The following is a 23459-nucleotide window of genomic DNA, read 5'->3' as shown; positions in this document are numbered from 1 at the left end:
AAAGTTAGAGGGTCTGTTCTTTCAGGACACTTTACTTCAGCCGAAGACTTAAACCTGTTGATTGCCAAAAACACGAGATTAGAGATCTATGTGGTCACTGCCGAGGGGCTTCGGCCCGTCAAAGAGGTGGGCATGTACGGGAAGATTGCGGTCATGGAGCTTTTCAGGCCCAAGGTAAGTGTTGCAGTTGGGACAAGCAGTGGAGGGAGAACTGTTGGTTGTAGGTTGTTTTATGTTATTTTTGTTTATTTATTTTCTTTGAAACGAGTGTCTCGCAGTGTTGCCCAGGATGTCTTGAACTCCTGGGCTCAAGCAATCCCTCCGCTTCAGCCTCTGGAGTAGAGTAGCTGAGGGATTGTAGGCATGCGCCACCGTGCCTGGGCTGTGTTACGTTGTTTTGCGAATTCTTGAGATGGGTGGAATATACCTTAGGAGAGAAACTCTCTTCTCTTTTTTCTCTCTTTGGATGGCAAATTTCAGTATGTACTCTTGACCAAGCTTTCTAGAAGTAAAAGGAGAGATTTATTAGGAAACATTTATGAAGTTGACTTCCTTAGGAGACAGAGATTAAAGCAGTTTGTTTCAGAGGATAGGCTACAGAGTGGGGCAGTCCTGGCTTCATTCCTTGTTAATTCTGACTTTAGGTGTCACTTAAGGCACCTTTCAGATCAAGTTCCCTGGGTTATTGTGAAGATGAAATGATTCAGTAACACAGGGCCTATCATATAGCAAGTATTTAAAGTTATGTTAACAGTTACCAGGCTGGATGTGGTGGCTCACGCCTGTAACCCCAGCACTTTGGGAGGCCAAGGTGGGTGGATCACGTGAGGTCAAGAGTTCGAGACCAGCCTGGCCAACATGGTGAAACCCTGTCTCTACTAAAAATACAAAAGTTAGCCAGGTATGGTGGCATGCAGCTGAGGCACGAGAATTGCTTGAACCCAGGAGGCGGAAGTTGCAGTGAGCAGAGATGGTGCCCATTGCACTCCAGCCTGGGTGACAGAGCGAGACTCCATCTCAAAAAAAAAAAAAAAGAACCAAACAACAACAACAACAAAAAATTACCATCAGTATTTTTATTATTTTAGTGCAAATGTATTCACCCAAATCACCACTACATTCCTTTATGATGTCTTAACTGAATCTGGCAAGAAAGCAGTGGGTTCAAAATTTTAATTATAACCCTTTGAACAAAACAGTAATTTTTTGGAGTCTGTGTTAAATAAGTAAGACTTTGTTGATCCATTTTAGCTTACGTTGTTATTCCCACATTTTTTTTCTCTTTCTTCAAATACTTGGAGAGGAGTGGAGGAGGCATTACATTCATCTTTCAGAATTTGAACGGGATTATTGAGATTAGCTTGAGATTGAAATAGATGAAGACTTTGTATATAGAACAGAGAGATGGAGAATAATGAAAGTGAGAAATAGATGTTTACCAGCTTCAGTTCTGGCTTTTTGTACATGCCCTTAGGGTGTATGTGTACCTAATGTGGGTTACAAGCTCACCATGTATTTTCTCTTTAGGGAGAGAAGAATTTGGAAAATTCTTAAAGAATTTGGTGTGCTTAAAGACTGGACAGGTTGTTCCTGTTTTAAAAAGAATCTCTTTTGATAGCATAACATTGGTTTCCAGGGGGAGAGCAAGGATCTGCTGTTTATCTTGACAGCGAAGTATAATGCCTGCATCCTGGAGTATAAGCAGAGTGGTGAGAGCATTGACATCATTACACGAGCCCATGGCAATGTCCAGGTGAGGTGGCTGCTTTAGGCCGACAAAAGTTTTCTAAGTAGGACTGTCATGATTCATGGAAAAAAATTAAAATGCTGGGGGCAGCTCGCTATTCGATCAGAGAAGTGAGGAGAAGACACTATGGGTTTGAGCTTTTTGGAGAAAAGACTCCTGTAGTTCACTCAAGGCCCAAGGGACAGAGCAGTAATTCATTGAGATTCAGTGTTTAATGAAAAAGACATGCACTGACATTGGGGCTTCAACTATTTGGCCTATCAAATAGATCCATTAGTTTTACTACCTCTCCTAAAGTTTTGTTTGCAAGTGGTGCCCAGTGTCCTCTGTTGCTCTGTGGATGTTGAGGTTCTTCCCTAATCCCAATTTTGTTTCTCAGGACCGCATTGGCCGCCCCTCGGAGACCGGCATTATTGGCATCATTGACCCTGAGTGCCGGATGATTGGCCTGCGTCTCTATGATGGCCTTTTCAAGGTTATTCCACTAGATCGCGATAATAAAGAACTCAAGGCCTTCAACATCCGCCTGGAGGAGCTGCATGTCATTGATGTCAAGTTCCTATATGGTTGCCAAGCACCTACTATTTGCTTTGTCTACCAGGTACTGGATCGGGAGGAGAGGGGGAGAAACTGTGAAGCTGATGTGATAGGAGTTGTTTTTGCTAACTGGAATGTCTGGGTTTGGTAGGCTAGAGAGAAACGTTTACTGTGTTTGTCCTGAAATGTTTTGAACAACACAATTAATATGGGTCAGACTTTTGTTGCTTCTTGAGTGCAGTAGTACTTATTGTGGAGGCAGCAAGCTCTCTGGGGCTTGTAGCAGGTTTTAATCCTGAGATTACACTCTGGTTGTGGGCCTTGGGAGATTTCACAGGATGACCTAGTTTATACTTTGATTCTCTTACTGGAGTGCTAGGGGATTATTAAAACTTAGCTGTCGAGAAATTATCTAGATCTTGGCCTTTATATTAAGTAAAGAGAAATTGTCTTGGTGATGCCTTATGTGTTTTTTTTTTTTTTTTTTTGAGACGGAGTCTCGCTCTGTCACCCAGGCTGGAGTGCAGTGGCCGGATCTCAGCTCACTGCAAGCTCCGCCTCCCGGGTTTACGCCATTCTCCTGCCTCAGCCTCCGGAGTAGCTGGGACTAGAGGCGCCCGCCACCTCGCCCAGCTAGATTTTTGTATTTTTTTAGTATAGACGGGGTTTCACCGTGTTAGCCAGGATGGTCTCGATCTCCTGACCTCGTGATCCGCCCGTCTCGGCCTCCCAAAGTGCTGGGATTACAGGCTTGAGCCACCGCGCCCAGCCATATGTGTTTTTTAAGAAGAGGTTTACATTTTGTCCAGCAATCACTTGTGACTTGCTGGCTTATTTTTATTTTATTTTATTATTATTTTTTGAGACAGAGTCTCACTCTGTCGCCCAGGCCAGAGTGCGATGGCCTGATCTTGGCTCGGTGCAACCTCTGCCTCCTGGGTTCAAGCGATTCTCCTGCCTCAGCCTCCTGAGTAGCTGGAATTACAGGTGCGCGCCACCCGCCCAGCTAATTTTTGTATTTTTAGTAGAGACGGGGTTTCACCATGTTGGCCAGAATGGTCACGAACTCATGACCTCGTGACCCTCCTGCCTTGGCCTCCCAAAGTGCTGGGATTACAGATACGAGCCACTGCACCTGGCAACTTGCTGGCTCTTAACTTCTATTTTAGTCTGTGCCTAAAACTTTAGCAGAGCTGATCCTGGGCAGCTGTTCTCTGGTCCAGATCTGTTAAGTGGGGTTGGGGTGGTAGAGCACCAGACTAACATGCCAGTATCTTGATAAAATCTCCGCCCTTTAACAAAGGGCTACTCAGCGTTAAGATCAGTTCATTTGCGTGTGGCTGAATGAGTGACGGAAGGAGATGATAGTCTAGTCCCACACAGACAGCTTGATGGCCTTGTTAGGTGTTGGAAGTGTTGATATCTTTTTGTATATTTCTTAGTGTTACTGTAGTTCTGAGGCTGTTGGAATAAGGCCCAATTGAATAAGGTTGAAACCAAGAGATTTTGTTTGATCTTACTAAGTATGAGTTAAAATAAAAACTTAGAATTTCTCTCTGTTTAGTTTTGTAAATATTAGGTCATTAAAACTTTGATGTTGTTGATTATTCAAGGTTGGTTGTTCTCAGCTTCAGGGCTGCCAGTTGTGATCAGATCTTCATTTCTGCATGTGTGTCTCAGAGGCCCAAATCCACACTTGAACTTTTTGCGAAGCTGTGTCATAACCCTACTCATTGATGGGAAAATGTTTTCATCAGCCAAAAATTACTATCTCCTGTTTTATGCCAAAAATTCAATTTGACAAATATTTAGGTGCTTAATGCTATGTGAAAGGTATTCATGCTTCAGGAGCTATAACAGTGACTAAGATGTGATCCCTGCCCTGAAACACATTGCTGAATTCCTTCCATAACTTCTTTGTTGAAGCCGTCTTCCACTGGCTGAGTGTAGCTTTCTTCCCGTCCCTGCTCTTTAGCATCTTAAAGGTGACCTTGGCATTCCCAGGACTGACATGAGTCCTAATTCAGAAAAAGGAGGGGAAAGTGGTGTTGACAATGGCAGGACTGAAAGTTTTGACTTAACGGAGCAATCAGTTGTGTTCTCTACTGTTACTCCATCAGAATGCTTTTGAGAATTGTATCAATTTAAAAAAATCTCGGCCGGCGCGGTGGCTCAGGCCTGTAATCCCAGCACTTTGGGAGGCCGAGACGGGTGGATCACGAGGTCAGGAGATCGAGACCATCTGGCTAACACCGTGAAACCCCGTCTCTACTGAAAAAAATACAAAAAACTAGCCGGGCGAGGTGGCGGGCGCCTGTAGTCCCAGCTACTCGGGAGGCTGAGGCAGGAGAATGGCCTAAACTCGGGAGGCAAAGCTTGCAGTGAGCTGAGATCCGGCCACTGCACTCCAGCCTGGGCGACAGAGCCAGACTCCGTCTCAAAAAAAAAAAAAAAAAAAAAGTCATAGGTGTAGCTTATCAATGCCTGTTTTACTTAGCTATTTTGTAAGTTTCTTGAGGCTAAGGAACACACACAGGCACACACACACAGTATCTCTTTTTTTTTTTTTTTTTTTTTTTTTTGAGACGGAGTCTTGCTTTATCGCCCAGGCTGGAGTGCAGTGGCGCGATCTCAGCTCACTGCAAGCTCCGCCTCCCGGGTTCACGCCATTCTCCTGCCTCAGCCTCCAAGTAGCTGGGACTACAGGCACGCACCACCATGTCCGGCTAATTTTTTGTATTTTTAGTAGAGACAGGTTTTCACCATGTTAGCCACGGTGGTCTCGATCTCTTGACCTTGTGATCCGCCCGCCTCGGCCTCCCAAAGTGCTGGGATTACAGGCGTGAGCCACCGTGCCCGGCCTTTTTTTTTTTTTTTTTTTTTTTCTGAGATGGAGTCTTGCTCTGTTGCCTAGGCTGGAGTACAGTGGTGCCATCTTGGCTCATTGCAACCTTCGCCTCCTGGGTTCAAGCGATTCTCCCGCCTCAGTCACCCGAGTAGCTGGGATGGTAGGCGTACGCCACCACGCAGGGCTAATTTTTGTATTTTTAGTAGAGACAGGGTTTTGCCATGTTGGCCAGGCTGGTCTTGAATTCCTGTCCTCAGGTGATCCACCCACCTCAGCCTTCCAAAGTTCTGAGATTACAGGCGTGAGCCACTGTGCCCGGCACACATTATCTCTTATGGTACCTAGTGCAGTGTGACAAGTTCATTTTTCTAATTCTTTAAACCTTTCTTGGTTGGTTGAATGGTTAGGAATGGTAGATCTCAGATGCTGCAGTCTACCTAGGAATTAATCCCAGGCTCAGCTGGTGATTGTCAGTGTACTGATGGATGAGGGTGGAAGGGCTGATGTGACGGGACTGTCAGATGCTGGGTGGTGGTAGCTTGTCCCTTTCAGCACCTCTCTTTAGCCCAAGGCTTACCCTTCCTAAGGGCTAACCATTTCACCTTTCCCCCACCCAGGACCCTCAGGGGCGGCATGTAAAAACCTATGAGGTATCTCTCCGAGAGAAGGAATTCAATAAGGGCCCTTGGAAACAGGAAAATGTCGAAGCTGAAGCTTCCATGGTGATTGCAGGTTGGTTGGGGGTTTAGGAAATATGCCTCCACCCGGGTCTAGGCTAGTTCCCTGTTCTTGTTCTCTCTCTCACCTTCTCTGCCCTTTGTTTTGGCGCTCAGTATTATTGAAGGTGTGCATTGTTTACCACACCTTTATGTCTGCTTTCTCTAAATTGTGCTTTGTTTTTTTCTGTCTTTGAGATTTTCTGTTTTTCATTCCTCCCCCCAAAAGTATAACTTCTCTTTTACTTGGGTGGAGGGATTGACTATAAAACACTGAGATTGATTTGCACAGTGGCATATGGAAATGAATCTCATTATTTTATTGCTGGGCATAACATTTAAAATTGAAAGGAAGCCAGGATCTATAGTCCCAGCTACTCAAGAGGCTGAGGTGGGAGGTTCATTTGAGCTTAGGAGTTTCAGTTTAGCCTGGGCAGCGTAATGAGACCCCATCTCTTTAAAAAAAAAAAAAAAAAAAAAAAAACAAACCAAAAGGGAGCAGTAGAGCTTATCTGATTTCTTTACCTCATAGATGAGGAAACAGGGCCAGAGGGACCTGCCCATGTCTGTCCATGATCTAGCCTGGGCTAGAATCCAGGCCTCTTCACTCCTTGTCCTAACTCTGCCCTTACATTATATTTGTCTCACTCAGTAGGGAAGTTTTAAAATTCTTAAGAGAAAATTGACTCTTCTAAATGGTGGCCCTGATAATGGGGGGAAGTTAAGCTAAGGAACAAGAGTAGAGACCAGGAAAAAAAAAGTAAAAGCTTTTACTTGGAAAGGATTAGAAGTTGAGAAGAAAAGTGGGGGAGAATGCATGGGGAAGAACATGGAGAAGACTCCCCACCCATAGGAATAGTCAAACACCAGAAGAGTGGCAGTAAAAATATTACCGGGATTAGATAATGGCCAGTCAACAAATTCTAAGAATCTTGTAAAGGCTATCATGTTCCCTGGGTTTTGATGTCCTTTTTAAAATAATGATGATCTTAAAGTTTGTCTTGGGGCTAACTAGACCTGTACTCTTGCCAGTCCTGGTTTGGCAGACCCGGAGTGCTGAGCTTTCTAATTTTGCTGTCTTTCCTGCAGTCCCAGAGCCCTTTGGGGGGGCCATAATCATTGGACAGGAGTCAATCACCTATCACAATGGTGACAAATACCTGGCTATTGCCCCTCCTATCATCAAGGTGAGCAGCAGTTCTCTACCTTTTTTCCTTTCATCTTTTCTTTCCTTGTCCTCACCTTGCTCCTCCCTTTCTCTCGTGTGTCAAAAGGAGATTCACAGATGCCTGTTACACCATTTTCTGTTTATACAAGATATTGCATTGGCCATTGGGAATACAGAAAGAGATTAGCCTGGATTTGCTTACGGAGAGCTTGGTTGCTAGCTTAGATAAATGATAATCAAAACAGGCTTCCCCTTTTCATTGACTGGGGCAACTTTTTTTGTCAAAGAGACAAGGTCTTACTCTGTCGCTCAGGCTGGAGAGTTAGAATGCAGTGACATGATTGTAGCTCACTGTAGCCTTGAACTCCTGGGCTCAAGTGATCCTCTTGTCTCAGCCTCCCAAGTAGCTAGAATTACAGGCATGAACTACCACATGGGGCAACTTTAAGAAGGGAAAATTTTGGCAATTCCTTCCTTTTTTTTTGAGATGGAGTTTTGCTCTTGTTGCCCAGGCTGGAGTGCAGTAGCACGATCTCAGCTCACTGCATCCTCTGCCTCCCGGGTTCAAGCGATTCTCCTGCCTCAGCCTCCCTAGTACCTGGGGTTACAGGCATGTGCCACCACGCCTGGCTAATTTTGTATTTTTAGTAGAGATGAGGTTTCTCCATGTTGATCATGCTGGTCTCAAACTCCCGACCGCAGGTGATCCACCCGCCTCGGCCTCCCAAAGTGCCAGGATTACAGGCATGAGCCACCGTGCCTGGCCGTAATTTTGGCAATTTCTGTTGCATGTAATGTGTTCAGGGCTCAAGTCATATAAAGTAATATATTGATAAATTATAAAGGCTAAAAAAGTCAAAAATTTCATGGATTTAGAATATGAAGTTGTAAAAATTAAGCCTTAAAAGTTTCATTTTACTTTCTTTTTGAGAAAAAAGAACAAAATCTAGCTGGCTACAGTGGCAAGTGCCTGCAGTCCTAGCCACTTGAGCGGATGACTTGAGTCTAGGAGTTAGGCTGCAGTGCACCGTGATCATGCCTGTGAATAGCCACTGTACTTTAGCCTGGGTGACATAGCGAGACCCTGTCTCTAAAAAAGAACAAAATCTGTGGTAGCATTGCCACAGTGGTGGGGGTAATTAGTGGTATTAAGAATAAATAACTACATTTGTAATAGCATGCATAGTTAGTGAATTTTGGCAGCAGCTTCCTATTCTGTGTATTTCTATTTTCCTGCAGAATGACGACATATCAGTAAACATATAAGATATATTGATGGAGCTCCTCAGAAAATTATCTTCAAAATAAAAAAGCTCCCCATTTTGTATTAATGGGGAATAGGATCTATCCTCATTTTCATGTAATGTTATCTGAGCGATTTGTCTGCCGGTAAAATGGCTGGGTTTGGTAAAGGGAGTGGTCCAGTAGGGTTTGTTTTCTGGTGTGGAAGATGCTGAATCTCTGACTGTTTCCTCCCCATTGGCAGCAAAGCACAATTGTGTGCCACAATCGAGTGGACCCTAATGGCTCAAGATACTTGCTGGGAGACATGGAAGGCCGGCTCTTCATGCTGCTTTTGGAGAAGGAGGAACAGATGGATGGCACCGTCACGCTCAAGGATCTCCGTGTAGAACTTCTTGGAGAGGTAGAACTTGTTCTCCCTGTTCCTCTACAATGTTCTCTTAGGTTCCTAAAGATCCCAAGTGTGTGGTCCCACACCTCAACTCTGGGAATTATGTTACTTAACATCTAACAACAAACAGTTGTTCTTGCTGTGGAAGTTGACTATTGAATGAGTTAGGTATTGGAGAATCTCACAGGATCCTGTGAGAATCTACCCAAGCTGCCCGTGAGAAAAGGAAAAGAAAGGGAAACAAAAGGATATAATCTGGAATTAAATGTCAATCTAGCTGGTTTCAGTGGCTCACACCTGTGATCCCAGCACTTTGGGAGGCCGAGTCAGGCAGATTGTGTGAGCCCCAGGAGTTCGAGATTAGCCTGGTCAATATGGCAAAACCCCATCTCTACAAAAAGTACAAAAATTAGCTGGGTATGGTGGTGTGTGCCTGTAGTCCCATCTACTTGGGAGGCTGAGGTAGGAGGATCACCTTAGCCTGGGGAGGTCAAGGTTGCAGTCTGTGAGCCAGGGTTGTACCACTGCACTCCAGCCTGGGTGACAGCGAGACCCTGTCTCAAAAAAAAAAAAAAAAAAAAAAAAATTGCTGATTTCAGTTCTGGGAGGAGGTTCCCAAAAAGTTTAATATTAATACTTAGAGCCGGGTGCGGTAGCTCATGCCTGTAATCCCAGCACTTTGGGAGGCCAAGGTGGGCAGATCACAAGGTCAGGAGATCGAGACCATCCTGGCTAATACGGTGAAACCCCGTCTCTACTAAAAAAATACAAAATTAAAAAATTAGCCAGGTGTGGTGGCAGGCACCTGTAGTCCCAGCTACTCGGGAGGCTGAGGCAGGAGAATGGCACGAACCCGGAAGGCGGAGCTTGCAGTGAGCATGATAGCGCAACTGCACTCCAGCCTGGGTGGTGGAGCGAGACTCTGTCTCAGAAAAAAAAAAAAAAAATAGGAAGTATCTTTTGGAGCAGGAATATACAAGACAAATGATAGATTTTTTTGAGTGTAGGGATGCAACAGATGAAGAATCACAAACCAGAGATTTAGAAATGTTTGCTTAGTGTGACCTGGGAATTTGAAACAGAACTGTCCTGAATTACAGCTGCAGTTGGGAGTTTTCTCAGCAGATGTCTGAGATGTGGGTAGTATCTGGATCCCATGTGGAGTCCATTCTCATTTCTTTCACGTTGCTTACTTTCTTCCAGACCTCTATTGCTGAGTGCTTGACATACCTTGATAATGGTGTTGTGTTTGTCGGGTCTCGCCTGGGTGACTCTCAGCTTGTGAAGGTGAGAAGACACTTGTTTCTGGTTTCTTTTTCGCTATCCTCACTGTTTCCTCATCAAATTTCTCCTATGTTTGGTGCCTCTCAGAATCTCTCCATTTTATCCACATCCCTACTATCCAGCTTTCTACTTGGTTAATTTAACATCCTACCTCTGACTAGATCTTTGTCTTTGTGGTGCATTCAGCAAATTTGCCGGGCAAGGTGCTAGGTGCTGTGGATACATTGATGAATAAGACCCAGCTCCTGCCTTCAAATAGGTTATAGTTTAATGTAATGGACTTCTAGAATATGAAAATTTCGGACCTTCTTTGCAGGAAAACGCATGCAAACATTTTACAGTAATTTTCAAACGTTCACTTCTTCTCTGAAATCCATCCATGGACTCTAGGTCAGCCATCCTTGGCTGATTAATGGGTCACCTGTAGGACAACCGTATTCCTTAGTCAACAGTCCCCTTCTGGAATCATCCCTTGGAACACGAGAATGGCAGATCTAGAAACTAGTTATTGAGAGTTTCTTTTGGACAATAACCATCTCTTTTGGGTGGGTCTGTTAGGGTGTTCTAGGACTAACATAACATTGTTCTTTCTTCTTAGCTCAACGTTGACAGTAATGAACAAGGCTCCTATGTAGTGGCCATGGAAACATTTACTAACTTAGGACCCATTGTGGATATGTGCGTGGTGGACCTGGAGAGGCAGGGGCAGGGGCAGGTAAGGGCCATTCTGAAAGTGGATAGTTGGTATATGCCCACTCAAACTGTGTCCTCCTAGCTATGCTTATCTAGAATGGGGAGGGTGCACTGAAAATACTTTCAAGAGCCCTCTCATGAATCCGAATGATACAAGGATAACTACTGTTTATTGAGTGCCTATCTTGGTCTGCCAGGCACTTTATCTATATTATCTCTAATTACACAAGTACCCTAGATAGGGATTTTTGGCCATCTCGGAAGTGAGGAAAATTAGGGCTGAGAAAGATTAAGTAACTTTTTCCAAAGTCACCTAACTTAGTAAGTGGCAGGTGTATATAACTCCAGATCCTTTGCTCATTCTAGTAAACTAGGTCCCAGGGATCTAAGCAAGCTTGCTAGGAGCAGTGGTAGAAGCTTTTTGCTTCTTGCACTAGGATGTCCTGTCTGCTCCGTAAATTTGAAAAACTTTGGAAATCAACCTCTGCCAAGTCTGCATCCTCAAAGCAGCCCCACAATAAAGGTTCTTGGATTTAGGTATACTGTGTTTGCTTTCTGGGCATCAGTATGACTGGCCCAGTATCTTGAGGGGGTTCTTTAGAAATGTTTTCTCTGCTTGCAGCTGGTCACTTGCTCTGGGGCTTTCAAGGAGGGTTCCTTGCGGATCATCCGGAATGGAATTGGAATCCACGAGCATGCCAGCATTGACTTACCAGGCATCAAAGGTAGCTTTTTTGGTGAACACAGGATGCAGATCTTATATGAGGGACTTTGGCCTTGTTATATGTTGTGAAGGTGTTTTGGTGAGAGCCAGAGGAAAGCAAATCAAATGAAGAGTGAAAGTCATAACAACAGATCAGAAGCTTAATCATATCTGAAAGTATAGAAGTAAACTTTAAAAAAAAAACTAATCAAAATTGGTAGTAGAACATAGGACAAGGGGATTAAAAGATTATAAATTAAATTTAATGTTTTTATGAGGGAACTGGTAGAATTCATAAAGACAGGATATTTTATGAAGATACATGTATAAATGTAACTTCTAGATAAAAAATGTAAATCTTCCTACTAAATTCCAGGAGAATTTTAATAAAAAAAAGATCAGAGGTTAGGCGAGGTGGCGTGGCTCATGCCTGTCATTACAGCACTTTGGGAGGCCAAGGTGGAAGGATTGCTTAAGCCCAGGAGTTTGAGACCAGCCTAGGCAATGTAGACCTCATCTCTATAAAAAAATTAAAAATTAGCCAGGGGTGATGGTGCATGCCTGTGGTTCCAGCTACTTGGTTCTAGCCTAGGTGTTTGTAGCCTTGAGGCTGTAGAGAGCCATGATTGTGCCACTGCACTCTAGCTTGGGCGACAGTGAGATCTTGTCTCCCCCCCAAAAAAAAGAGAGGCTACACAGTGAAAGTCATTTACAATGTATAAGCGTAACCTAAAACAGTATGACAGAATTGATATGGAACATAGTTGTCATGTCAGTAAATGTAAATGTCCTGTTTGAGGACAACATAATCAGATCAAATCATAAAACAAAACCACCTTAAAGTTGTATATAGGAGGCACATCTTTAAAAGAGTAATTCTGAAGGCAGGTGCAGTGGCGTGTGTCTGTAGTCCCAGCCACTTGGGAGGCTGAGGCAGGAGGATTGCTTGAGTCCAGGAGTTTGAGACCAGCCTGGGCAGTGTAGCAGAATCCCATCTCAATTTAAAAAAGGGAGTAATTCAGAATATGAAAAAAAGTATGGGAAAAGGTGAATAAAGAAATAGAAGTATGGCCAGGCATGTTGCCTGATGCCGGTAATGCCAGCAGTTTGGGAGGCCGAGGCAGGTGTATCACTTGATTTCAGGAGTTCCAGACCACCCTGGCCAACATGGTGAAACCCTGTCTCTACTAAAAATACAAAAATTAGCCAAGCATGGTGTGGGTGCCTGTAATCCCAGCTACTCGGGAGGCTGAGACAGGAGAGGCACTTGAACCTGGGAGGCAGAGGTTGCAGTGAGCTGAGACTGTGCCGCTGCACTACAGCCTGGGCCACTGATGAGACTCCATCTCAAAAAAAAAAAAAAAGAAAAGAAATAGAAGTATATGAAATTGCAAAGGAAGAGATCATGTAACTATAAACCCAAGATAATCAACTGAAAAACGACCATAGACAATAAAATTCACTGAGGTAGCAGGATATAAAAGTGGTGCACTAAAATTAATAGCCTTCATGTAAACGCAATTAGAGAGTACAGTAGAGGAAAGGGGGCAATTTACAATAGCAAGAAAATGATAAGTACCAAGGACTACATTTAACAAAATTGTGCAAAACCTATACAAGGAAAACTTAAAAATACTCCTAAAGGATGAAAAGAACAAGTTGATCAAATGAAAAAGACACACCAAGGTCTGCAAATCAATATAAAGTTGTTCTCTCTTTATATATAATGTACCTCAATATGTATACATTTTTCCTTTGACTTAGATGAGTCCAAATGGAAAGAGGAAGAAGCAGGCATAACCGGGAAAACTTTAAAAAGAGCAGTGAGAGGCAGGGCGTGATGCCTCATGCCTGTAATCCCAGTAGTTTGGGAGGCCGAGGCGGGCAGATTACGAGGTCAGGAGATTGAGACCATCCTGGTCAACGTGGTGAAACCCCGTGTCTACTAAAATACAAAAAATTAGCTGGGAGTGGTGGCGCGTGCCTGTAGTCCCAGCTACTCGGGAGGCTGAGGCAGGGGAATCATTTGAACCCGGGAGGCGGAGGTTGCAGTGAACCGAGATTGCGCCATTGCACTCCAGCCTGGCGACAGAGTGAGACTCCATCTCAAAAAAAAAAAGCTGTGAGACAGGTTAACCCTACCAGATACTGAAATGTACTGTTAAGCCTCTATAATTAGAAGTGTTGTATTGCTGATGAATAGGCAGAGTCTAATGGGCAGATTCAGAACTCCAGAAATGACAATTACATGTGGAAATTCAGTGTATGATAGTGGTGGCTTCTCAGTTCAGTGAGTAAAGTTGGGACTTTTAAAATTTTTATTTTTATTTTTATTTATTTATTTATTTATTTTGAGACGGAGTCTTGCTCTGCCGCCCAGGCTGGAGTGCAGTGGCCGGATCTCAGCTCACTGCAAGCTCCGCCTCCCGGGTTTACGCCATTCTCCTGCCTCAGCCTCCCGAGTAGCTGGGACTACAGGCGCCCGCCTCGTCGCCTGGCTAGTTTTTTGTATTTTTAAGTAGAGACGGGGTTTCACCGTATTAGCCAGGATGGTCTCGATCTCCTGACCTCGTGATCCGCCCCTCTCGGCCTCCCAAAGTGCTGGGATTACAGGTTTGAGCCACCGCGCCCGGCCTAAAATTTTTATTTTTATTTTTATTCATTTTTTGAGATAGAGTCTCACTCTGTCATCCAGGCTGGAGTACAGTGGCATGATCACGGCTTACTATAGCCTCAGTCTCCTGGGCTCAAGTGATCTTCCCTGTCTCAGCCTCCCAGTAGCTGGGACTGCAACCATGTGCCACCATGCCTGGCTAATTTTATTTTTTTGGTAGAGACAGGGTCTCCCTATGTTGCCCAGGCTGGTCTCAAACTCCTGAGCTCAAGCGATCCTCCCTCCTTGGCCTTGTAAAGTGCTGTAATGACAGGCATGAGCCACTGAGCCTAGCTTAAAGTTGGGACTTAATAAATGGTGTTTTTGGGATAACTGATAGTCATTTGGGAAAAGACAAGTTTGGGTTCCTACTGCCTGCCAAATGTACACTTGGCTAGAATCTAAATGGATGAAAAACTTAATGTAAAAAAATGAAGCCATAACTATGACCAGGAAAACTTTAAAAAGAGCAGGAGCCAGAAAGAAAGATTGATAAATTCAACTATATAAAGATAAAACACTTTACAGCAAAAGCAAAACAAAACACTATTAGCTAAGTCAGAAGAAATGACAAACTGGATAAAAATATTCTGTAGTTCATCTTGTAGACAAAAGGCCCAGTCTTCCTAATTTATAGGAAATGTATAGGAAGATCACTAAATTTTCTGTCCCCAGACTAGCAAAGGACATGAATGGACAGGCAGCAGTCCTGAGAAATGCACATTAACACCAAACAACTCTACTAGTTGACCAAAATCCAGAAGTGTGACCACATGTGATGTTGGTCGGGCGTGAGAAAATAAACATGCTTGTGCATCCTCTATAGACGGGAATTGGGCAATATCAGACACAGCATTTAGCAGTTTACTTAGTAGTCCCAGTTCTGAGCCTCTACCTGATCTTCATATGTGTAAAGTGACATAAAAATACAAGCTTATTTCTTGTGGCATTGTATGTTATAGCAAAATACTGTGTAAATGTCATGAGAAGGGATTTGTTAATCTGCATAATTTAATAATAATTGTATGGATAAATGATTTACACAAATACTGTGTTCTGATAAGGGCTTTAAGCATATATTGTTAAACGAAAGAACAAGGTGCAGAATAGTGCTTGATTAACTATATTATATTTGTATTTGCTTGTAATACTCTATTTCCTTAAATTAAAAAAAAAATTAAGCTTGGTGTTGAGTGGTGGGCCTGTAGTCCTCAACTATTCAGGAGGCTGAGGTGGGAGGATCACCTGAGCCCCGGAGATGGAGGCCAGACTGGAGCAACATAGTAAGATCCCCCCACACCCCATCTCTTTACTAGAAGGCTAAACAAGATGCTTTTGTTGATTACTTGTTTGGGGAATGGGTTGGAGGGAGGTATGGAAATGAGACTTTTCTGTGTACTTTTAAAAAATTTATTTAGGCCAGGTGCAGTGGCTCACACCTGTAATCCTAGTACTTTGGGAGACTGAGCCGGCGGATCATGAGGTCAGGAGATCAAGATCATCCTGGCTAATATGGTGAAACCCTGTCTTTACTAAAAATAGAAAAAATTAGCTGGGCGTGGTAATGCGCGCCTGTAGTCCCAGCTACTCGGGAGGCTGAGGCAGGAGAATTGCTTGAACCCGGAGGCAGAGGTTGTAGTGAGCCGAGATCATGCCACTGCATCCACGCCTGGGTGACAGAGCAAGACTGTGTCTCAAAAAAAATAAAAAATAAAAAAAAAATTTAGACTTTGGGTCATGGAAATGTATATAATCCAATCCCAAATTTAAAATAGGCTCAAAACAGCTTTAAAACTGACTTTAGGCCGGGCGCGGTGGCTCACACCTGTAATCCCAGCACTTTGGGAGGCCGAGGAGGGCAGATCATGAGGTCAGGAGATTGAGACCATCCTGGCTAACACAGCCAAACCCTGTCTCTACTAAAAATACAAAAAATTTGCTGGGCATGGTGGTGGGCACCTGTGGTCCCAGCTACTTGGGAGACTGAGGCAGGAGAATGGCATGAACCTGGGAGGCAGAGCTTGCAGTGAGCCGAGATCGGGCCACTGCACTCCAGCCTGGGCGACCGAGCGAGACTCTCTCACAAAAAAAAAAAGGCCAAAAAAACACTAACTTTTTAGAGCCTTAAAACCAAGAAGGAGCAGAGAGGGAGTTTCAGCTCAGGGCTCCAAGTTTCAGCCCTTCCAGTGGTGTCAGGCTACCCTATCCATATATATACCTTTTTTTTTTTTTTTTTGAGACAGCATCTTGCTGTGTCACCCAGGCTGGAGTGCAATGACATGATCATAGCTGCAGCCTCTTTCTCCTAGTCTTTTTTTTTTTTTTTTTTTTTTTGAGACGGAGTCTCGCTCTGCCGCCCAGGCTGGAGTGCAGTGGCCGGATCTCAGCTTACTGCAAGCTCCGCCTCCCGGGTTCACGCCATTCTCCTGCCTCAGCCTCCCACGTAGCTGGGAGTACAGGCGCCCGCCACATCGCCCGGCTAGTTTTTTGTATTTTTTTTAGTAGAGACGGGGTTTCACCGTGTTAGCCAGGATGGACTCGATCTCCTGACCTCGTGATCCGCCCGTCTCGGCCTCCCAAAGTTCTGGGATTACAGGCTTGAGCCACCGCGCCCGGCCACTTTCTCCTAGTCTTAAGCGATCCCCCCACCTCAGTCTCCCATGTAGCTGGAACTACAGTTTTGTGCCACCACACCTAGCAAGTTCTTTTGTATTTTTAGCAGAGACAAGGTCTGTCTCTCCATTTTGCCCAGGCTGGTCTAGAACTCCTGGTCCCAAGCAGTTCTCCTGCCTCAGCCTTCTCAAGTGTTGAGATTACAGGCATGAGCCACTGCCCCTGGCCCTGCCCTGTCTGTAGATATGCACACTAAGTGTTGGTGTGTCCTATGCAACTGAATCCTTGGTCCTTGTTCCAGGATTATGGCCACTGCGGTCTGACCCTAATCGTGAGACTGATGACACTTTGGTGCTCTCTTTTGTGGGCCAGACAAGGTAAGGATGGATACAGTCCCAGCTGTTGGTGCTGGTGAGAAGGTTGTGAGGTGGGGAAGCTGGTCCCAGGCTGACCCAGGCCCTCCATTCTGCTGCAGAGTTCTCATGTTAAATGGAGAGGAGGTAGAAGAAACCGAACTGATGGGTTTCGTGGATGATCAGCAGACTTTCTTCTGTGGCAACGTGGCTCATCAGCAGCTTATCCAGGTGATAACTGAGAAAGGGGCAGGTGTTACCATGTACTTGAATTGACCTAGAGTGCAGTACAGAGCACCACTGGATTTTAAAACAACCAATTTTTATGGCTCCAAAAATAATGTAAAAATTCTAGGGGAAAAAAATTATAGATAACCCACTACTCAGAGATCACAGCTCTTAACCTTAGAGTTGCTCCTTTTAGCTTTATTTTTTTCTGCAAATGTATGTGTATTTATTTACATTTTTTTTGTAGACTAGGATTGTTGTGTACATAAATATAAAAATACAGTTTCGGATCCTGTTTTAGCACTAATTTTATTTTCCGAGACACTCAAATTTTTTCCCTTTGTTAAAATAGTGATACATCCTTATTTAAAAAATTGGAAAATACCAAAAAGCACAAAAAAAGAAAAAATTTATCATGATGCTACCATCCAATATGACTCTTTCCACATGTTAATTGTAACCGAAGCTTACCCTATTCTGATCCTTACTTTCAATCTATCTGCGATATGGGGACAGATAGCTTTCTGGCATTTGTTATCCACGAGAACCTCATTTCTGACATCCTTCCACCCCTCAGCAATTTTTTGAAGTTTGGTGTGTCCCTGACATTGTTTAACTTTTTGCACTCTCTCCTAACTTTTTGAGCTATTCTTGACTCTGTGGCCAGAGTCCGTCTTGCCGTTGGTGGGTAGGGCACTGGAGTGCCTAAGGATTAATGAACTGTCTCCATCTTTTTACCCACCCGATTTTCCTTTTAGCCACCTGGCAGTGGTAGATTGGTAAAACTGGAGGGAAATTCTGTCAGTTTGCAAACCAAGTGTGGGACATGCCCAGATACTGAGTCATTGCTTTGTCAGTGTTATCTAACTATTGGCCTGAAGACTGGCACCAGCTCACCTATCTATTATTAAAGAGCTTTCATCCTTAAATATAAACTCAATCATGCTAGGTAAGATGAATGAATAGATAACAGTGTCACCGACCTACTTCCTGTTTTATTTCAGTGATAAATTTATACAATATATTTCTATACAATTTTGTAACCTTTATTAAGGAACTTTAAAATAATTTAACTGGCTCATACACAGTAAAGAACTTAGATATTTTAGAGGTCTGATTTGGAGGTTGAGAAAAACTGCTAAGACTGGTGGTTACAGCCAGGCATGGTGGCTCACGCTTGTAATGCCAGCACTTTGTGAAGCCAAGGTGGGTGGATCATGAGGTCGAGAGTTCAGGATCAGCCTGGCTAACATGGTGAAACCCCGTCTGTACTCAAAATACAAAAGTTAGCCAGGTGTGGTGGCATGCGCCTGTAATCCCAGCTACTCGGGAGGCTGAGGCATGAGGCAGGAGAACGGCTTGAACCCGGGAGGTGGAGGTTGTGGTGAGCTGAGATTGCGCCACTGCACTCCAGCCTGGGCGACAGAGCAAGACTCTGTCTCAAAAAAAAAAAAGTAAGCCAAAAAAACTGGTGGTCACAGGGTCTTACTGTATTCATATCTTCCCACAGGATGCAGTTTGTATTACCCAAGTAAGCCTCAGTTAGAATGAAATAGGCCTTTCCCCACTGGCTGTAGGTTTGGAAGCTGTAAGCTACTTTTAAGCTGGCCTTCTTCAGGCGTTCATCCAAAAATGACGTCTTTTTTAATCATTAGCAGGACTTTGGGGAATAAGAAATAGAAGCTGCATGTAGCTTATTCGTAGGGCTTTATTAGGGCTGTATTTACCACCTTTCCACTCCTGTGTGGACCCTGGCAGATGCTTGGAGACATTTGCTCATCTGCTCTTTATCTAGATCACTTCAGCATCGGTGAGGTTGGTCTCTCAAGAACCCAAAGCTCTGGTCAGTGAATGGAAGGAGCCTCAGGCCAAGAACATCAGTGTGGCTTCCTGCAACAGCAGCCAGGTGGTGGTAGCTGTGGGCAGGGCCCTCTACTATCTGCAGATCCATCCTCAGGAGCTCCGGCAGATCAGGTGTGTGTTTTTTTTTTTCTGTCTGGTTCCTTTCCTTCTCTTTTTTCTAGGACTTCTTTCATCCTTGGATTCCTTCCTCTGCCATATTCTTCTTTGTTCAGCCACACAGAGATGGAACATGAAGTGGCTTGCTTGGACATCACGCCATTAGGAGACAGCAATGGACTGTCCCCTCTTTGTGCCATTGGCCTCTGGACGGATATCTCGGCTCGTATCTTGAAGTTGCCCTCTTTTGAACTACTGCACAAGGAGATGCTGGGTGGAGGTATGTGTCATTTAGGGACCTGGGTTGGGACAGAGTCAAAATGTGGAACAAGAACATAATGTCCCCGTTTCTCACAGAGATCATTCCTCGCTCCATCCTGATGACCACCTTTGAGAGTAGCCACTACCTCCTTTGTGCCTTGGGAGATGGAGCGCTTTTCTACTTTGGGCTCAACATTGAGACAGGTGAGAGTAGTATTTTGAGTGAGGGACTCGTTCAAAATTGGAGTCTTAGAATTACACAGAAGTCCCAGGGTTCTGCTTTTGAACTTTCACAGGCCAGCTATTTGTCCTGTTTTCTTCCTTCTTTTCTCCTGATGTCATTCTCTCTGTAGGTCTGTTGAGTGACCGTAAGAAGGTGACTTTAGGCACCCAGCCCACCGTATTGAGGACTTTTCGTTCTCTTTCTACCACCAACGTCTTTGCTTGCTCTGACCGCCCCACTGTCATCTATAGCAGCAACCACAAATTGGTCTTCTCAAATGTCAACCTCAAGGAAGTGAACTACATGTGTCCCCTCAATTCAGATGGCTATCCTGACAGGTGAGTCTCTTTTTCCTTATGTAATGAAAGCTATTGATTGAGGGGATCATGATGTTTTCCTCAAACCCTTACCTCAAAGCCTTTTTCCGGTGTCAAAGTCATAAGTAACTGAGATGGGAGGTATAGTGCAGAGGTTCTCAAATCTGGCTACCCACTAGAAACACCTGGGAAGTTTTTTAAAACTGCAGGGTTTTTGGAATCCTCCTCAGAGTCTGATTCAGTAGGTCTGAGGTTGAGCTCTGGAATCTGTATTTTCAGAAAACTTACCAGGTGATTCAGATGATTGTTTCATAACCCGTAATTTAGAGATCATTTTGTGTCCCTCTAGAGCAGGAGTTCTCAAAGGGTGGCCCCAACCAGCAGCTACAGCACTACTTGGGAACTTGTTAGAAATACAGATTCTCTGGCTGGGCATGGTGGCTCATGCCTGTAATCCCGGCACTTTGGGAGGCCGAGGCAGGAGGATCATTTGAAGTCAGGAGTTTGAGACCAGCCTGGCCAACATGTTGAAACCTTGTCTGTACTAAAAATACAAAAATTAGGTATGGTGGTACATGCCTGTAATCACAGCTACTTGGGAGGCTGAGGCAGGAGATTCCCTTGAAACTGGGAGGTTGCTGGGCGCCGTGGCTCACGCCAGTAATCCCAGCTCTGGGAGGCTGCGGTGGGTGGATCACCGGAGGTCAGGAGCTCGAGACCAGTCTGGCCAACATGGTGAAACCCCATCTCTACTAAAAATACAGAAGTTAGCTGGGTGTGGTGGCAGGCATCTGTAATCCCAGCTACTCAGGAGTTGAGGCAGGAGAATCGCTTGAACCCAGGAAGCAGAGTTTGCAGTGAGCTGAGATCCCACCATTGCACTCCAGCCACAAGAACAAAACTCTGTCTCAAAAAAAACAAAACAAAACTGGGAGGTGGAGGTTGCAGTGAGCTTACTTAGATTGCACTGCTACACACTCCAGCCTAGATAACAGAGCTGAGACTCTCTCTCAAAAAAGAAAGAAAGAAAAAGAAATGCAGATGCTCAGGCCCCATCCTGACTCACAGAATCAGAAACTCTGGGAGGGGACCCAGCAGACTGTTTTGACAAGCCCTCCAGCTGACTCTGACACAGGCAGTAGTTTGAAAGTCACTTTCAGGCCGGGCACGGTGGCTCAAGCCTGTAATCCCAGCACTTTGGGAGGCCGAGACGGGCGGATCACGAGGTTAGGAGATCGAGACCATCCTGGCTAACACGGTGAAACCCCGTCTCTACTAAAAATACAAAAAAAACTAGCCGGGCGAGGTAGCGGGCGCCTGTAGTCCCAGCTACTCGGGAGGCTGAGGCAGGAGAATGGCGTAAACCCGGGAGGCGGAGCTTGCAGTGAGCTGAGATCTGGCCACTGCACTCCAGCCCGGGCGACAGAGCGAGACTCCGCCTCAAAAAAAAAAAAAAAAAAAAAAAAAAAAAAAAAAAAAGAAAGTCACTTTCCTGGAGCGGTGATTTTTTTTAACTGTCTGCACATTATCATTAAATGGAAAGCTGTTGAAAATCTCAGCCTAGGCTCACCCAGACCAATGAAATAAGAGTATCTTGTGGATGGGACCAGGAATCAGAATTGTCTGTCTCTCCGGGTGGTGTTTTGCATGGAGTCAAAGCTGGTGTAATCCTGCCTTGTTGTTCTTTTTTTTTCTTTTTTTTGAGACGGAGTCTCTCTCTGTCGCCCAGGCTGGAGTGCAGTGGCGCAATCTTCACTCACTGCAAGCTCCGCCTCCCAGGTTCACGCCATTCTCCTGCCTCAGCCTCCCGTGTAGCTGGGACTACAGGCGCCCGCCACTGCGCCCAGCTAATTTTTGTATTTTTAGTAGAGACGGGGTTTCACCGTGTTAGCCAGGATGGTCTCGTTCTCCTGACTTCATGATCCGCCCGTCTCGGCCTCCCAAAGTGCTGGGATTACAGGCGTGAGCCACCGCGCCCGGCCCCTGCCTTGTTTTTCTTTCTCTGTGGAGTTGCCTCATAGAATCTTTGCCTTCCTTGAGTCTCCTCCGTCTCAACCCAGACCCTTCTTTCCAGCCTGGCACTGGCCAACAATAGCACCCTCACCATTGGCACCATCGATGAGATCCAGAAGCTGCATATTCGCACAGTTCCCCTCTATGAGTCTCCAAGGTGAGGCCCGGGGTGGGAGAGTGGGATGTGGGAGTTGGTGTAGGGCGCTTCTGACTTTGTAAGTGACACTGTTGTTCCATACTTGTTCTGCAGGAAGATCTGCTACCAGGAAGTGTCCCAGTGTTTCGGGGTCCTCTCCAGCCGCATTGAAGTCCAAGACACGAGTGGGGGCACAACAGCTTTGAGGCCCAGCGCTAGCACCCAGGTAAGGGCAATGGACAAAGAAAGATGACATTAGAGCAGGGGCCAGCAAGCTTTCTGTAAAGGCCAGGTAGTAAAGGCTTTCAGCTTTGCAGGCAATGTGGTCTCAGTTACCGCTGACTGTTCAACTTTGCCATCGTAGCCTGAAAGCAGCCGTAGGCAACAGGTGAGCATAGCTGACTTCTATAAAAGTGTATTTATAAAAAACAGTTCCTACTTGGTGGTCTTGCAGCATGAATAATTCCTTTTCTGTCACCATCAGTTTGGGTCCTTTGTAGGGCAGAGTAGTAGAATAGGGGAGGAGCATGGGGTTTGGAGTCCGACAGAACAGGCTTCCAGGTTTTTTTTTTTCTTTTTTCTTTTTTTTAAAATTATTTATTTATTTATTTTTGAGACGGAGTCTCGCTCTGTCGCCCAGGCTGGTGTGCAGTGGCCGGATCTCAGCTCACTGCAAGCTCCGCCTCCCGGGTTTATGCCATTCTCCTGCCTCAACCTCCCGAGTAGCTGGGACTACAGGCGCCCGCCATCTTGCCCGGCTAGTTTTTTTGTATTTTTTTAGTAGAGACGGGGTTTCACGGTGTTAGCCAGGATGGTCTCGATCTCCTGACCTCATGATCCGCCCATCTCGGCCTCCCAAAGTGCTGGGATTACAGGCTTGAGCCACCGCGCCCGGCCTTTTTTTTTTTTCTTTTTTAAAGACAGAAACCAGCTTTTCAAAAGTGCCAACTGGGTTTATTTTATTTTATTTTATTTTTTAAATTTTATTTATTGTATTTTATTTTTATATTTTTATTTAATTTAATTTATTTTATTGTAATTTATTTTTTATTTTATTTTATTTATTTTTTTGAGACGGAGTCTCACCCTGTCGCCCAGGCTGGAGTGCAGTGGTGCGATCTTGGCTCACTGCAACCTCTACCTCCCAGGTTCAAGCGATTCTGCCCCAGCCTCCCAAGTAGCCGGGATTACAGGCACGTGCCACCATGCCCAGCTAATTTTTGTGTTTTTAGTAGAGATGGGGTTTCACTGTGTTGGCCAGCTTGGTCTCAAACTTTTGACCTCGTGATCCACCTGCCTCGGCCTCCCAAAGTGCTGGAATTACAAGCGTGAGCCACTGTGCGTGGCCTGGCTTCCAGGTTTATTGCTAGCTGT

At 44.8% G+C, this 23459-nt stretch overlaps 1 protein-coding gene across 1 annotated transcript in view; it reads left to right on the top strand.

Annotated features, from left to right (window-relative positions):
- Positions 1-23459, top strand: part of DDB1 (damage specific DNA binding protein 1) — a 36395-nt gene that overhangs the window by 1416 nt on the left and 11520 nt on the right. The window contains exons 2-18 of the mRNA XM_010384945.2: positions 26-174; positions 1637-1753; positions 2127-2348; positions 5750-5864; positions 6938-7035; positions 8503-8661; positions 9853-9936; positions 10532-10648; positions 11249-11351; positions 16897-16972; positions 17071-17179; positions 18972-19150; positions 19252-19415; positions 19493-19600; positions 19750-19957; positions 22011-22106; positions 22200-22311. Coding sequence (XP_010383247.1) covers positions 26-174; positions 1637-1753; positions 2127-2348; positions 5750-5864; positions 6938-7035; positions 8503-8661; positions 9853-9936; positions 10532-10648; positions 11249-11351; positions 16897-16972; positions 17071-17179; positions 18972-19150; positions 19252-19415; positions 19493-19600; positions 19750-19957; positions 22011-22106; positions 22200-22311 — 2216 coding nt within the window. The remainder of the gene's footprint in view (positions 1-25; positions 175-1636; positions 1754-2126; positions 2349-5749; positions 5865-6937; positions 7036-8502; positions 8662-9852; positions 9937-10531; positions 10649-11248; positions 11352-16896; positions 16973-17070; positions 17180-18971; positions 19151-19251; positions 19416-19492; positions 19601-19749; positions 19958-22010; positions 22107-22199; positions 22312-23459) is intronic.

The sequence above is a fragment of the Rhinopithecus roxellana genome, chromosome 15, assembly GCF_007565055.1.
Source record: "Rhinopithecus roxellana isolate Shanxi Qingling chromosome 15, ASM756505v1, whole genome shotgun sequence".
Taxonomy (NCBI): Eukaryota; Metazoa; Chordata; class Mammalia; order Primates; family Cercopithecidae; genus Rhinopithecus; species Rhinopithecus roxellana.
Note: the sequence above shows the minus strand (reverse complement) of the source record. Positions and strands in the feature narration are given on the sequence as shown.